This window comes from Micropterus dolomieu, linkage group LG18 (assembly GCF_021292245.1).
Source record: "Micropterus dolomieu isolate WLL.071019.BEF.003 ecotype Adirondacks linkage group LG18, ASM2129224v1, whole genome shotgun sequence".
Classification (NCBI taxonomy): domain Eukaryota; kingdom Metazoa; phylum Chordata; class Actinopteri; order Centrarchiformes; family Centrarchidae; genus Micropterus; species Micropterus dolomieu.
This window is the reverse complement of record NC_060167.1, coordinates 11270526-11284287: the sequence shown is the minus strand read 5'-3', so window position 1 is coordinate 11284287 and position 13762 is coordinate 11270526. Positions and strand designations below refer to the sequence as shown.

Sequence of the window (13762 nt, the reverse complement as noted above, 5' to 3'; positions counted from 1 at the left end):
TTGTGAAATGGAGGATGATATCGAAAAAAAAAAAAAGGATACCAGTTATACATAGTGACCCATATCCTAAGTTGTTTATTCAAAAGATTTAAGAAAGTCTGGTGATATTCTATACTTTTCATGTTGTTACAAATCCCACTATATGACCAAAACCAACAATGGAGTTATCTTACTAACAAATACTGCCTGTGTAGCCTGAGCCTGATATATCTCATTCTTCTGCTCCATCGACCAAAAATTATTAAGTACACATTAGTGAGCCACATTGTCAATGAACATGTATGAAGGAACATGTCACTGTACATGCCAAAATAGGTCCTTATGAGTCAATCCCAAATACATCATCCTGTAAATATTCACTAGCGCACCAAATGTGTGTTCATTTATTGCTAAGAATGGTACGTAACAAATGTTCTATTTACTCCAGTTTGAGTATTGTTTGCTAGAAATTACAGTAATTAACAATTGTGGCCCACTTTTAATATTGTAGGTCTTCAGTAGGAATGAGTGCTACAGAGCTGAGAGACAAACTCATTGCTGGTTTTGGTCTTTTCATGGGATTTGTTGACAGTAAAAAATATAGAAAGCGATAGGTAAGATCAGTATTTGGCATTAGTGATAGCATGATTACATTACATGCTATTGGCATTGACTTAGTGCTACCATCCCTATCTTCACTGTGTCTGTGCATTTTAATTCCGTATTAGTTTCCTCCCTCTGTTTTCGGTCATCGTGTCCTTTAGCTGTTACACCCAGGTGAAAGGTGCCTCAAATGGCCCCCACTCCTGGTAGCTGTTGTCAGGCTGTTATGGTGCCTGACAGAAGAGACTGTGCCCTCTGTCACAGACTTCTGGGACAAATATAGATCTGCAGCAGTTGTTCCTCTCTAACACATACCATAGGAGGCACATTGGTATTATTTTTGTCACACAGGCCGTGGAAATCCAGTTTGCGAAGGATTAATTATATGTAGTTAAATACGGAGCTGTACAGAATAGCCTTGCAGAGAAACATTTAACTGTTGTTTCTAAGTCTTCATGTTAGAAGTGTAAAGCAATTCTCACATTTACAAATTTTGTTATGTCAAAGTGTTGATATTATGGCTTTATTATGTTACAAGTTCTCTGGAAAGCAGTGAGATTTCTACCAAGCATTCTTGTTGCCAAAATGGATTGTGTGTCTGTCAGGAAGTTATACAGTACATATGGTTATGGCAAACAGTAGGGTTGTTAAGCCAAGAGCTTCAACAAGTTGGCAAGACTTTATAGTTTTATAGCTGTAGAAAGTCAAAAGCTCTTTAAGTAATTTATCCAAGTGTTTTGGAATAGAATAGAGCTGACGTAAGGACTAAAGACAAATTGACATAAGAGATCTTAGATCAGAGAAATGCAGAGAATGCTTCAAATGAAGTACATTATATTGAGTTTGATATATTGAAAGGTGCTGCCATGGTCTTTTTGTTAGATCTCGGCTTGTAGGTTGCAGTTGAACCTTTACACAGATATGCAAAAGACGTAGCCACAGAGATACTATCTGTGTCTTAAATCTTCTTTGTGTGGCCATGTGAAGGTTTACTTGGCACTCCTGCCGTACCTCACTTCAGTGTGTTATAATGATGTGATCAGAGATGATGGCCTGAAGGATTTTATGTTGTGATCTCCAAGTCTACAGGATTCCCTTTTCAAACAAAGTCACTGATTCATCCACACGTGCTTACTGTATGTGCTTCATGTATGATTATCACAAATATTCCCGCATTCAGTTTGTGTTAAAGGGGAGCTCCACCAGTTTTATACATCAAAGTCCGTTTACAGGTCTTGGGGAGTAAAAAGTTGTATAAAGTATTGTGGTTTCCAGATGAGCTGCGTAAAGTCTGTTTGCCTAAAGTGGTGTCACTTGACTGAAGACTACAAGTTTGAAAATGAAATAAATGTGGTCATGTGTAGGTCAGTTCCTCGAGGCTACATTAGCTCCTACTAGCATAACACACCTGACTCTCCAAATGAACTCCCTGTGGTCAAGTTGCTTGTGGGTAATGTAGGCGCCAGGTTTTGACAAGGAAGAAGAATGTTTGGAGAATGTTCTGAATAAAATATGGTTCTGCTACATCAATATTATTTTCAATTTAACAATGTTACAGTAATAACCTTTTATAATTTTAATGATTTCATTAACCTGTTCACCTTGTCAAAATAAGCAGTATTAAAAGGGTACTTTTAATTCAGCAGCCATATGCTAAAAGTTCAAAGTTTTTGCTTTCCTAAGTCCTTGATAAGGCAGTTATTGATAATAATGCATTACACATACAAATACTCAGCAGATGTTAATCAAAGATGTTCGATGTAGGGAGAGTTAGAGTGCCCCTTTGTCGAAACTAATTGTTCACTGCTTTTGCCAGAGTGAAGACAGTAGGAGATTTGCTTTAGCATACAGATAACTAGGCAGAAGGGCTCTCATCTATAAATGGTGCGTACGTACAAAACAGGGCTGGAACCGTGACTTCGCCACTTCCCGAGCAAAGGTTGTGATCTATAAAAAATAAACTTGACGGGAGAATGTGCGGTCCTCCACGCAAACTCTAAGCCATTCGTACGCACATAAATTGGAGAAGATGAGAAACTGCAACTCACATGGTAGAAGGTAAAATACATCAAAATATTATAGGCCAATAAAACTTAATATAATTTAATAATATTAGTTCATTTGCCAAACAGATGAAAGCCTTTCTGAATAAATTAACAGCCGTTTGATTGTTTTTCCCTGAGGAGCGCAATAAAAAATATAATTTAAGATCATTTGCAGCGCACACAAAAATAACCCTGATTTAGGATAATAAACACAAACGGACATAATGGGTATCGAGATATGTTTTTGCAAATGAACGCCTCAAATATGTTGTACAGTTTAATCTGGAATCATATCAATTAATACTTGCATGCAGTGCAATTTATTCTCATAAATAAGGTGAACAGTAGGACAAATTTCATTTAAATTCATGCCGTTTTCAATGCCTCAGTCGAGCAAATACTTATATTGTTATCACATGTTTGTTGCCTTAGGGTATTTTAACCAACAGCTTTCCTCAGCGTTGCGTGTATGCACACATTTTAACCACCAAACAACATAATTTTTCTTGCTTCAACCTCACCATAAAGAATGTCTGTGTCACACTGGGCTAAATTTGTTTATTTTTGTTTATTTCTGTCCTTATCTTCATGCACTTAGTATGTATTAATATTAATGAGGGGCATTTCACTGACCCTTTATAGGTAACTTTGGGCGTTTAAAGGATCGAACAAGGATCTGGCTCACATGTGCTGATTGATTGTGATTTATAAAGAGAGACTGGCATAGGACATGCGTGTGCACTGTTTTATGTAGAAGAATATTAATCACTTTGTGTTTTTTCCGTACCCAACTGTCTTTCCTACGTACAGTTTTATAAATAAGACGCAAGCTCTGTAGACTTTAACCTCCGTGGCAATCAACCAGCTCGTCTGATGCATTCATGGGGTGGAGGGGGCCCTCTGTGTGACCTCCATCGGTGTCCACTATCCACCAGGCACCAGTGGCCACAGCAAGGTCAGGCTAGTCTCTGGAGCCAGACCTGATGAATGGACCCTGATGGATTTTCTCTGGCTGAAATGATAGGATTCTGTGCCCATTGATTGACTCTCTTTGAAGTTTAGTTTTCCATTTTTCTGTATTGCCTTTGAGGATGCAGCTAACCCAGAGAGCATAAATGGAGGGATGGGGAGTGAGTAAGTGTGGAAATATTTCTTTGGATGCAAATCACTGACAATTTGTCTGTGGACATTCAAATGGCACCCTGGATGTGAGGAGTAAATGAAGCACCGGAGTCAGAGCTTTACTCCTCAGCTTGCAGACTGAGGAGAAAAGTCTGGACTGTACAGTTCATAGATATTAATACCCCTCAAATATTCACTCACATACTGTATTTTGACTCGCTCAGTCATTCAAAGTCATTCAAAGTCAGTCAGTTGATCAATGAATCAGTTCATCAGTCAGTCCGTACTCTCTCACTCAAACACTCCCACCATCTTGCTTTCTTGGGCATACATACACACATTGGAATTGCTGGTAAACCACTCATAAAAAGACATGTGTAGCTCTCAGCCCCTCAGGCATTAAAACTGTGATATATTCACTGCAGCGGCTCCATATTGTTTCTGAGGGCAGGAGACAAAACTTAAAAGACTGAAGGACATGAAGTCTGAAAGTCCTGGCAAAGACTCTTCCAAGCCAAACCTGTGGGTCCTTTCACTTGTATCTTGCTGATCTTTGTCTTTTTCAGTACATATTGTTCCATTACATCACATCACATACTGTAGTCACCAAAACCAAGCAGGATTCTGCAACAGCGGGTTGACTTTCCTAACAGCTTGAGCTGAATGTCGCACTCACCAACGCAGCTTCGCAATCAGTATGCTTTATAACTGAAACAATGTCCGTGCTCATAGTGTGAATCTGAATAGTAATTAATATCTCTCACATTTTGCCATCATGTAACAATTATACATGATTGTCAGGCAAGTATGTCATTAGTATTCAACTTTCCTCTGTATCTGTTCTCAAATCTCAGTTTGGCATTCAGCTAAAGCCTGTTTAGACCTGCGTAAACAGATTAATTGTAACCTCAGGATGTGTCAATGTTTAAATGGCAGGCCCATTCTGGTGCAGTATCACTCTGCTGAACGTTTCCTCTGTCCATATAAAATCCATATTTTGTGCACTTTTAATTCAAACTATGTAACCTTATGTGTCCTCCCCATTGATTTTCCTCAAGGGAAATCAATGCAGATGGTTAACTGACTGTGTTTATCTTCTACTGCAAAATGAGAAACACTTTATATATATAAATGGGCAGAATCTGTCATCTTGAAAACTTTTAACATTTTCTTTTTAGAAATAGGTCAGTGTTTGTTGATATCTGATGTTGGACTGATGGAGAGAGCTGTACAGAAAAGATACTTGCTTTCACAGAACAGCAACTCCCCTTTCATCCCCTAACGCTTCCCTCGTCTTTTTATCTCTCCTTTCCTCCTCTATCTATCTGTTTTGCTCTCATGTCACACTAGTATTTAACTATGCAAAGATGATTTCAGGAGGTGCTGAGGTTGGCTAAATCCTCCATCAGGCTGTGGCAACTACACATGAAGGGAACTGGGCTGCTTGTCTGCCCCACATGTCTCCCCCGGTGGAAGTGATAACACTTAAAGCTTTCACTTTGTTGCTTTCTTACCAAGGACATGGTGCAGTGAAAAGTGCCAGATGCATCCCCATGTCCCCACAGTGCAGTCATTTATTAACTTTTCTCATTCATTTATGATGGTTACATGTTATTAAGCATTGATTGCACACATGTCTCAGCAGGAAATGGGTTAAAAATATGTCTAAGTACTTGTACAGAAATAGAAGCATATGGAAAACAGCTCATAATCAGCACTTTCAATCTATAAAAGCTCTGCAGGTATAATTAACCTACTTCTCAACATGTGCTGTAAAATGCATGGAAACAAAGTGTAAAAATTTATGGAAATGTCTAGGTTGCTGTATGGAGCAGGGGACAAGTGTTTCTGAGAGGGAGGCGTGAGAAATACAAGATGAAACTAAAGAGGAGGAGAACAGTCTCATATTGTGATACAACAAAACAGAGAACTTTGCCGTTTTTTTGCGTGTCCACATGCAAGTGTGTGTCTTTGCATTAAAAAGAGAAGATAGTTCTGCAGAGTACTCAAGGAGGGGAAAAACACTGTTCCTCCTACTTCCTACTGAACAGCTGTGTGTGTCTATGAAAGGGTGGAGGGCCCTGAAAAAGGGGAAGGAAGAGAAATATTCTCACAGTACAGCATGTGCTTTTACCTCACACATTGATGTATGGACTCTGATGGACAGCTCTCAAGTTTTTTCTCCTAGTTTATTGCCTGAGTGACAGTAAGTGCGAAGTGTCATTGTCAATCTCGCCTTTCTCCTTGTGGCTGACAGTGACATCAACACCCTCGCACTTGTCAGTTTGCCTGCATCTTTACTTGTGGAATGATGACTGAGCTCAGGATGGCTAACAATTCCTTATTGGATGGACTGCTCAACAGTCCCCACAGTAAGCCTTTTCTCAAGAGACGATGCCTCAGTGATGTGAGTATTTTTCATTTGCTGGAAGTGAAAGATTCATTTCACTCTAGTTATTGTTGCTTGTCTAATTGTTAAGGTAGCTTGGAGACAGAAAAATATATGTTTAGTGGTACAGGACAGTAGATATTGGATTGTACATTGGATTGTAGAAACATGCTCCACTGCCCTGTGGTCTGTTTTAAGCCTCATACAGACAGAATCAACTATGTTTGTTTTGGGGAGAAATTGCCACCAGTATATACTTTATCTTTTCTTTTTTAACACAATGATAATATGCAAAATAAAATTACCAAATTCTGTAATGATGTTATTTTTATTAGGACATATATCCACATAGCTATGGTTCACATTCTGCGCACTGAATCAGCATCTCCACAATCCAGGCGTGCATTGCTTCCCTTCTTTCTCAGGAGAGAGTCAGTCTGTGTGGTTCAGTGATCATCTGGTCAGCATAAGACAATGTTTGTTGATGTTTTTTTTGCAGTCAGGAGAACAGTATCTCCCTGAATATCATATGGCACTGTTTATTTTCACATGCAACAACAGACTGAGGCTGCACCTTTGGCTTTACCAGGTCAGGGTCAGGTGTGTTTGGCTTTTATGGGTGGTGTTGTGTGTTCATTTAAGTTTACTAGTATGTTTTAGTACGTGCATGTGAAAAAATGTTTAAATGCATTCCTGTGGTTTTGTCTGTGTACGTGTGAGTTTGTGTGTGTAGACGTGTGTGTGTGTGTGTGTGTGTGTGTGTGTGTGTGTGTGTGTGCGCGCGCGCTCTGCAAGCCCTGCAGCACCCCTCAGTAAATTTAAGCTGTCATGTGGAAACATCAGCTTGGCACTTCAGTCCACTTGTGTTACATGGTGAACAGAGGGCTCACCCCACAACAAGCACTGCCGTCAGGGCTGCTGCAATCCTCTTTATCTCAGGTTGAAGCTGCTTAGAATCCATAACGTGGCCTCTGCAGATGAGCAAAGCATGTCTGAGGGTGTTTTCTTCTTATTTAACCTCAACCAGTACCTCTGCTAATTGGACAAAACACTGAATTGTGTTCTGTGGCAGTGCTTGGTCAAGGTGTAATTATAAATCCAGTAGCTTGATTGAAGCCTCCCTGTGTAATGAGCGCCACTGGTATCAGTAGGCTACACCACCTGGACACATGTTGATTACAAAACAAGAGCATACCACTGTTGAAATGAATATCCGTTGCCAGACATACATGTCAATTAATTTTTATTTCCTGCCTTGCACGCTCCCTATTAGATAAATCTGCCTTTTATCCAGTAGTTTAAGTGTGTCTCATTCACACATTAATGTGACTATGTGCTTCAAGCAACAAAAATCATAGTGTCTTCCAGCTAATTTGGCCGTTGCTCATAGTCACATGAGCTGGTGGAGAAGCTTTGAGGTTTATTTTCCCCTAAGGGTTACTTGTTTACAGTGTGTTTGCCTTTAAGCGTGGAGGAATGATTCTCCTGGAGTTGAATGGAGCCTTAGTGAGATTGGTGTCAAGTGGGTGGGGATGCATTAGGGAGCACAGTTATAGTGAAAAAAGGAATAAGGGGGTTTCAGAGATTCCAACAGGAGGTCTCGTGTCTTGAGACTGCACAGCCCAGCTTTCGCTGTTAGCAGAGATGAAGGATGAGTGAAGACAGCAGGGAAACCATATCAGCCATATCAACCAACTCATGTCCCTTTGTGGATCTGTATCAACTCTCTTCCCCAGACCTCGGACCTGTTTGCCATGATCGAGAGGATGCAGGTACTGTAAATGGTCCCCAGGCTCTGCCTTTTCTACTCGCTGCCTAAACTTGTCTGTTCTTCCTCCCAGTTTTTAATAAAAGGGCATCCTCAGAATTTCGCTTTGGACATAAAACTTCCATTTACTTCTATTTCGAGACTCACGTTTCTTCTGCTTTTTGTGCGATTTTTGCATTACACATCCCAACCCTGCTACTACATCACTTTTAAATGTGTGTGTCCATGTATCCCTCTGTTTGCCATTAATGTGTTTTTCAGTATTTGCAGCAGGGACAACCCTAGCCTGTCTTTAGAAACCTGATGCTTCTGAATGTGCTGAACAGAGCCTTTGTGTTTTCTCTTGACAGCTGTGTTGTTGTTTTTTTAATGCGTCATCAGATTGGTGAAATGTTGTGTTTTTCAATATGCAGAGGTGGATTTGTAGGAATGTAATTTGTTTTGTAGTCGGTGATGTTAAACTCCAGAATTACACATACAAGAAGCAAGAACTGTAGATTCTGAATGAGCCAGTGGAAAGAGATGATCACAGTTTAAACAGATACTTTGATCTGAGAGTGTCTTTGGTACTACAAGCATCCATACATTTCACTTTAATCTGACTCACAAAAGTATTTTTTTTCCTTACACACATCCTCTCCCAAGTAGTCAAAGACTATTTGAAATTGACCAGTAGTTTTGGCATTGTTGTGTCAGGGTCAACTTATCATGATCCATTTTAATCTGAATAGTCTACTAGAATATTGCTGAAAGAGAAATTATTTAGGTTTAGAAAATGTAGAGGCTTACAACAACATCTTTCTGAAGTTCTGCTGTTGGAACCAGATGGAATCACAAGGGTAAAAGGCGTGATGTCTAGGTGTGAAGATACATATTAGTAATGCATTCATTTGAATTGTAAAGTCTAGTGTTTCTAAAATGCTTCTGAGCTACTTCAAACCTTATTTTTATTTTTTTTTACTACTGGTTGTTAAGCACATGAGCAGCACTCCTGAGTTGCAGACAACGTGCATATTCTCCAACAAGTAAACAATGGTGGAAGGAAAGAGAAACAGAAGCAGGGGAATAGTCTTCAAAGATTGAATTTAATGAAAGCATTTCCTATTTCTGTTTGATTCATCTTCCTTAGACCTTAAACATTTTTTCAAATTGTGCTGCAGGGTATTCCACACAAAGGGACCCTCATCAGGAATGCTTTGTTACTCATCTGTCTCTGTGCTTTGGGAACTGTCTGTAGGTACATGTCAGCAGAATAAGAATAGAAAGAGATGATGGAAAGCCCTATTTTTGCACTTTTTGGTCCTTATGTGGAATTGTTATTAATGGTATCTGCAGTATGGCTTGATAGAAACACCTTCCCTGTTATCATGGACCTCTGCTTATCTTTTTCTCTCAGTGTAGTCCCAAAGATATCACTCCTTACTTCCTCTTTCTGTGGCCCATCTGGTGATTGAGCTTGTGTTATGTAAACATGCATTATTGTCACTATGCTGCTGCAAACTTCGAACTTGATAGCCTATTACTCTCTCTCTCTCTCTCTCTCTCTCTCTCTCTCTCTCTCTCTCTCTCTCTCTCTCTCTCTCTCTCTCTCTCTCTCTCTCTCTCTCTCTCTCTCTCTCGACAGGGTTGCAGAATGGATGAGCAACGATGCCCCCTCCCCCCCCCCCTCAAAGTGAGTCGCAAATCCTCACATCTTCTCATAGACCACAGTGTGGTGAAGCATCCATAATGGCAGAGTTATAAACCTTTCCTTATCAGCTGTCAGACAGGCTTTAGGATGCTCACCGACTTCAGTTAGGAACTCAACAGGGACTAGGACTGCAAAATCCTAAGCTGCCCTATTACCTAGACGGGCTAATGCAGTTGGCATTGACGTCTGGGAGATACGCTCACCAGGAGGTCTGAGGTCAAGCCACAAAGGGCACACAATAGATGGAAATCATCCGAAAGTAGAATATAAAACCATGTGTTCCTGTGGACTAACAACAGTAAGGTAACCTGATGACTGTTAGGCTTCCCTCTAATTTGCACATTCTTTTAGACATGTAAAAGAAAATATGCAAAACTTTCCAGTGTTGTGTTGAAAGACAAAGTTCTACAGTCTTATTGCCATTAATAATTATAAGTTAAGGTCACACATTAAAAATTACACACTATATAACCAAAACTATATGGACACCCAACAGTTTACCCATGTGTGATTGTTGAACATCTCATGCCAAAACCATGGGCACTATTATGCTGCTGTAACAGCCACCACTCTTCTGGGCAGTCTTCCCACACAAAGTTTGAAACTAACCTAAGGGATTTCAGTTCACCACCTTGGATAATTGAAAAGCAGACACTAGCTGTGGCTGAGGAGGAAGGACCCCACCTGGGCCAATGTTTGACCCTCAAAAGAAGCCAGTATCGGGTCTGGGACACACATCCAGGTCTGATCAACCTGTGGTGGGCTTGCCCCAGAAGAGGGTGTATTATATGTGAGTAAAAGGCTGAAACACCCAATGACGTCGGGGTACACAACTGAAGAAGTGTCAAGTGTCAACAACTTCTGAATGGATTGCTATGAAACTTTGTACAGAATGTCTTGGTCCCCAAACAATGTAACCTACTGACTTTGGTGATTCCCTGACTGTACCTAAGGGACTGTGCCATATGTATCTGAGCCCAGATTACTTTGGTGATCCTTTAAATTTTTCTCTAGTACCACCTCTATGGTATTACAATTGGCAATATTGCAATGGAAGAAGGAGCCGGTTACTCTGCAAAGGCTCAACCCAATATGAGCGCCATGGCAGCCAGGACATGTGCTCATACATGTTTTGTACTATTCTCTGTTGTTGGCAAAGGAGGGATCGGCAGTTCTTTCATATCTGGTGGTTGTTTCTCAGCCACTGTGTTTGCAAAACTTCTGAAGTCACGATCTGTTGAGCTTGACTGAGTGAGAGCATGCCCGAGGAGGAACACTGCAGCAACTGACACTGTTACAGACTCCTCTTGGCTCTGATTGGTTGTTTTGAACCGGGTGCGGTGAATTTTAGCAAATGTCATTAGTAGTAGTAGGAGCCTGATCTTTTTCATAGATTATCCGTCTGGTGTACAACTGTCAGGATATAGTGACTGACAAATGTAGGCCAAGATTGTGTAATTGGCTCTGTTTCCTTACCATTGTAAATGACATAATATATTATGTTTACAAAGGCATAGTCAGGTGAAGATCAAGGGTCACCTCCACTTTGTTCTGTTAGATAAGCAATCTGCTCAGATGTTACCGAAAAGGCTTTTAAATTTTTTTGAAATACAATAGAAACATAAAGTTGTACTGATAGCCAGAATTTCATCTTGTGGTAAAGCGACGCAACGTTTGCAATGAGCATTTACCATGTGTGCTTAAGTTACACTTTATTTATGCAAATTCTGAAAGTAAGCCTTATTGGTCACTTGATAGGCACACTGTCTTGTTATTGTAACACTGTTAGCAGTGTTTTCATGTTGGGCATTTTTGCCTTTATTTTTGAGAGAGAGGACAGAGAGAAAGGGGGCAATACGCAGCAGAGGGCAGCAGGCTGATCTCGGACCCGGGAAGCTGCAATAAGGACTCAGTCTTGTTCGTGGGGCGTTGTTGTACCAAGGAAGCTAACCACTCTCCAATACTGAGAGGTTTTAGCATCCAGTTTTTGAGTGAAGTGATAAAATATCTTAACGTTCAATATGTACAATAACTTCCTCAAGTTCCAATATTGATATAATAACAACACAATCAGTGAGTACAGATTGAAGCCAAAAGGGTTATGTATTCACTAAAAAGGAATATAAGACATTTGTCACAAATGCTGTTAATGTAGCCACTGTCATGTTTACAGGATAAGTAAAGTAACCCCGAAAAATGTAGTGTTGGATGATGCTGTAGTTAATATTCTGTCTCAGTGTTGATGCTCATTGTTATTTTTCTCAAAGAACAAAAACTGAAAGCATGACTAGAAGCGGATGTTTGTCTGCTTGATTCATATTTGTTTCCCTTCTTGCAGACAGAAGAGGACTACATTCCTTATCCCAGCGTTCATGAGGTACATAGAATGTACTCTCCACACAAATACAGCACAAAATATATATTTTATAGATGTTAGAAAATGTAAAGTTAAGGTTTAAACAGGTAAAATATAGCACAAATTTCCTGTAACTATGAAAACAATGCAGTGTTTAATGCAACACACTGACTATTAGTTGCTAATCAATATCCTTCTAACAATATCATTGTCCATCGCTGGCAGGTTCTGGGTCGCACTAGCCCTTTTCCACTCATCCTGCTGCCCCAGTTTGGAGGCTACTGGATCGAGGGGACCAATCATGAGCCTAAAGACGCACCAGAAGCAGATAAACCCCCCTGTCCTACCTCCCACATCAAACTGGAGACAAACAGCACTGCCAAGATATACAGAAAGCATTTCATGGGCAAGGTGAGGTTGGTAAAAAGGAGCCAGTTTTTATGCATTACAAAACAGCACAATTTATCAATTGTGATTTATTCTGTAGCATCTTAAAATATAGAATTAAGATTCTGAATTATCTGCCTCTGAAAAATGTATGAAGCATAAAAAAAATTGGTATTGGTTCATCAAATTGCTAGATCTAGGCTTATTTGTGGGGATAAATGCAACAAAAACTGTTCTGAGTTTGGGTGTGGTTTAATTTGTGACTCTTTGTGTGTGTGTGTGTGTGTGTGTGTGTGTGTGTGTGTGTGTGTGTGAGTTATCTGTCATTCAGTCAGCTTTACAACTACCAGAACAATGTTTCAGGCACACAGAGCATCATGTGGCCTTGCAAAGACATGAGGACAAAAAAACTGTCTGCACTGTTTGCTTGTGACATTAAAATCAAAGGTTGCGTTCCCCTTGAAAACCTATACTTTTGTCTCCCAAAGTGATGAAGTGAAACTCACTGTTGCCATATTATGCGATTCAAAACTGTAAAACAAATGGGCTTCTTGTAAATATGTTATATCTGTTGTAACCAGTTGTCTGTTCAAAATAAGATTTGTAAAAGTTGATACATGGTACCTTGTTTCACACCTTTTCCTAAAGGGACTTATTCCTTCAACTCCTCTCCCTTTCAAATTTTTGTTATTGTGTCACCCACTGTCAGTTGCTGGAGGAGTTTTCCTCCTTGCATTAATGTTTCTTGTGCTTATCTGCCCCCAGGAACACTTTAATTATTACACCATGGATGCTGCCCTGGGCCACTTGGTATTTTCCATGAAATATGATGTCATTGGGGATCAGGAGCATCTGCGCTTGATGCTTCGGTACAATTTCCTGTTATCTTTATCTCTGACCTGTTTTCTTACCCATTTGTGCTTTTTTATTTTCTTGTTATCTTCTTAATCACTGCCCTCTCCTTTTCAGTATCCCATTTCCAATTGTTCTTTGTTTCCCATTTTGTGTTTCTCTCTCCATTGCCCTTTTTTCACAATGAACCTGCAACAACCCTGGCTTCAAATATCCATGAAATGCAGTGATTTTTAGCATTTATTCATAGGCCTCCCAAACAGAACCATTGCATATAGAGTATTTTCACACATGACATGACTGTTCCAGATAGATTGCATTTTTTTTCTCTCAAGTATTGTGTTAAGTCGAGCAAGAATGACACAGAGGAAGAAGACCATCTCAATTCTCACAGGTTGCCCTTAGTGATGATTTTTAAAATGTATTTTCCAGCTCAATTGCTAACAATTGGCAGTGCTGTGGGAAGGCTTGCCCTAGCTGTCAGAGGGCACTTCAATTAAATATGACTTCAGACATCTGCTGCCCATTTTACACAATTACAACCTCCAAGCCACTATTGTTAAAGGATTGC

General features: G+C 39.9%; 1 protein-coding gene across 9 annotated transcripts in view; it reads left to right on the top strand.

The window, feature by feature from the left end:
• Window positions 1-13762, top strand: part of rap1gapb (RAP1 GTPase activating protein b) — a 94957-nt gene that overhangs the window by 61092 nt on the left and 20103 nt on the right. For 6 of the 9 annotated variants that reach the window (XM_046028517.1, XM_046028519.1, XM_046028516.1 and 3 more), the window contains 4 exons: window positions 9531-9578; window positions 11935-11973; window positions 12178-12363; window positions 13105-13208. In XM_046028517.1, coding sequence (XP_045884473.1) covers window positions 9531-9578; window positions 11935-11973; window positions 12178-12363; window positions 13105-13208 — 377 coding nt within the window. Of the gene's footprint in view, window positions 1-5698; window positions 6157-7874; window positions 7911-9530; window positions 9579-11934; window positions 11974-12177; window positions 12364-13104; window positions 13209-13762 lie in introns of those variants that run through there. The other 3 variants (XM_046028520.1, XM_046028522.1, XM_046028523.1) reach the window with 3 other exon arrangements.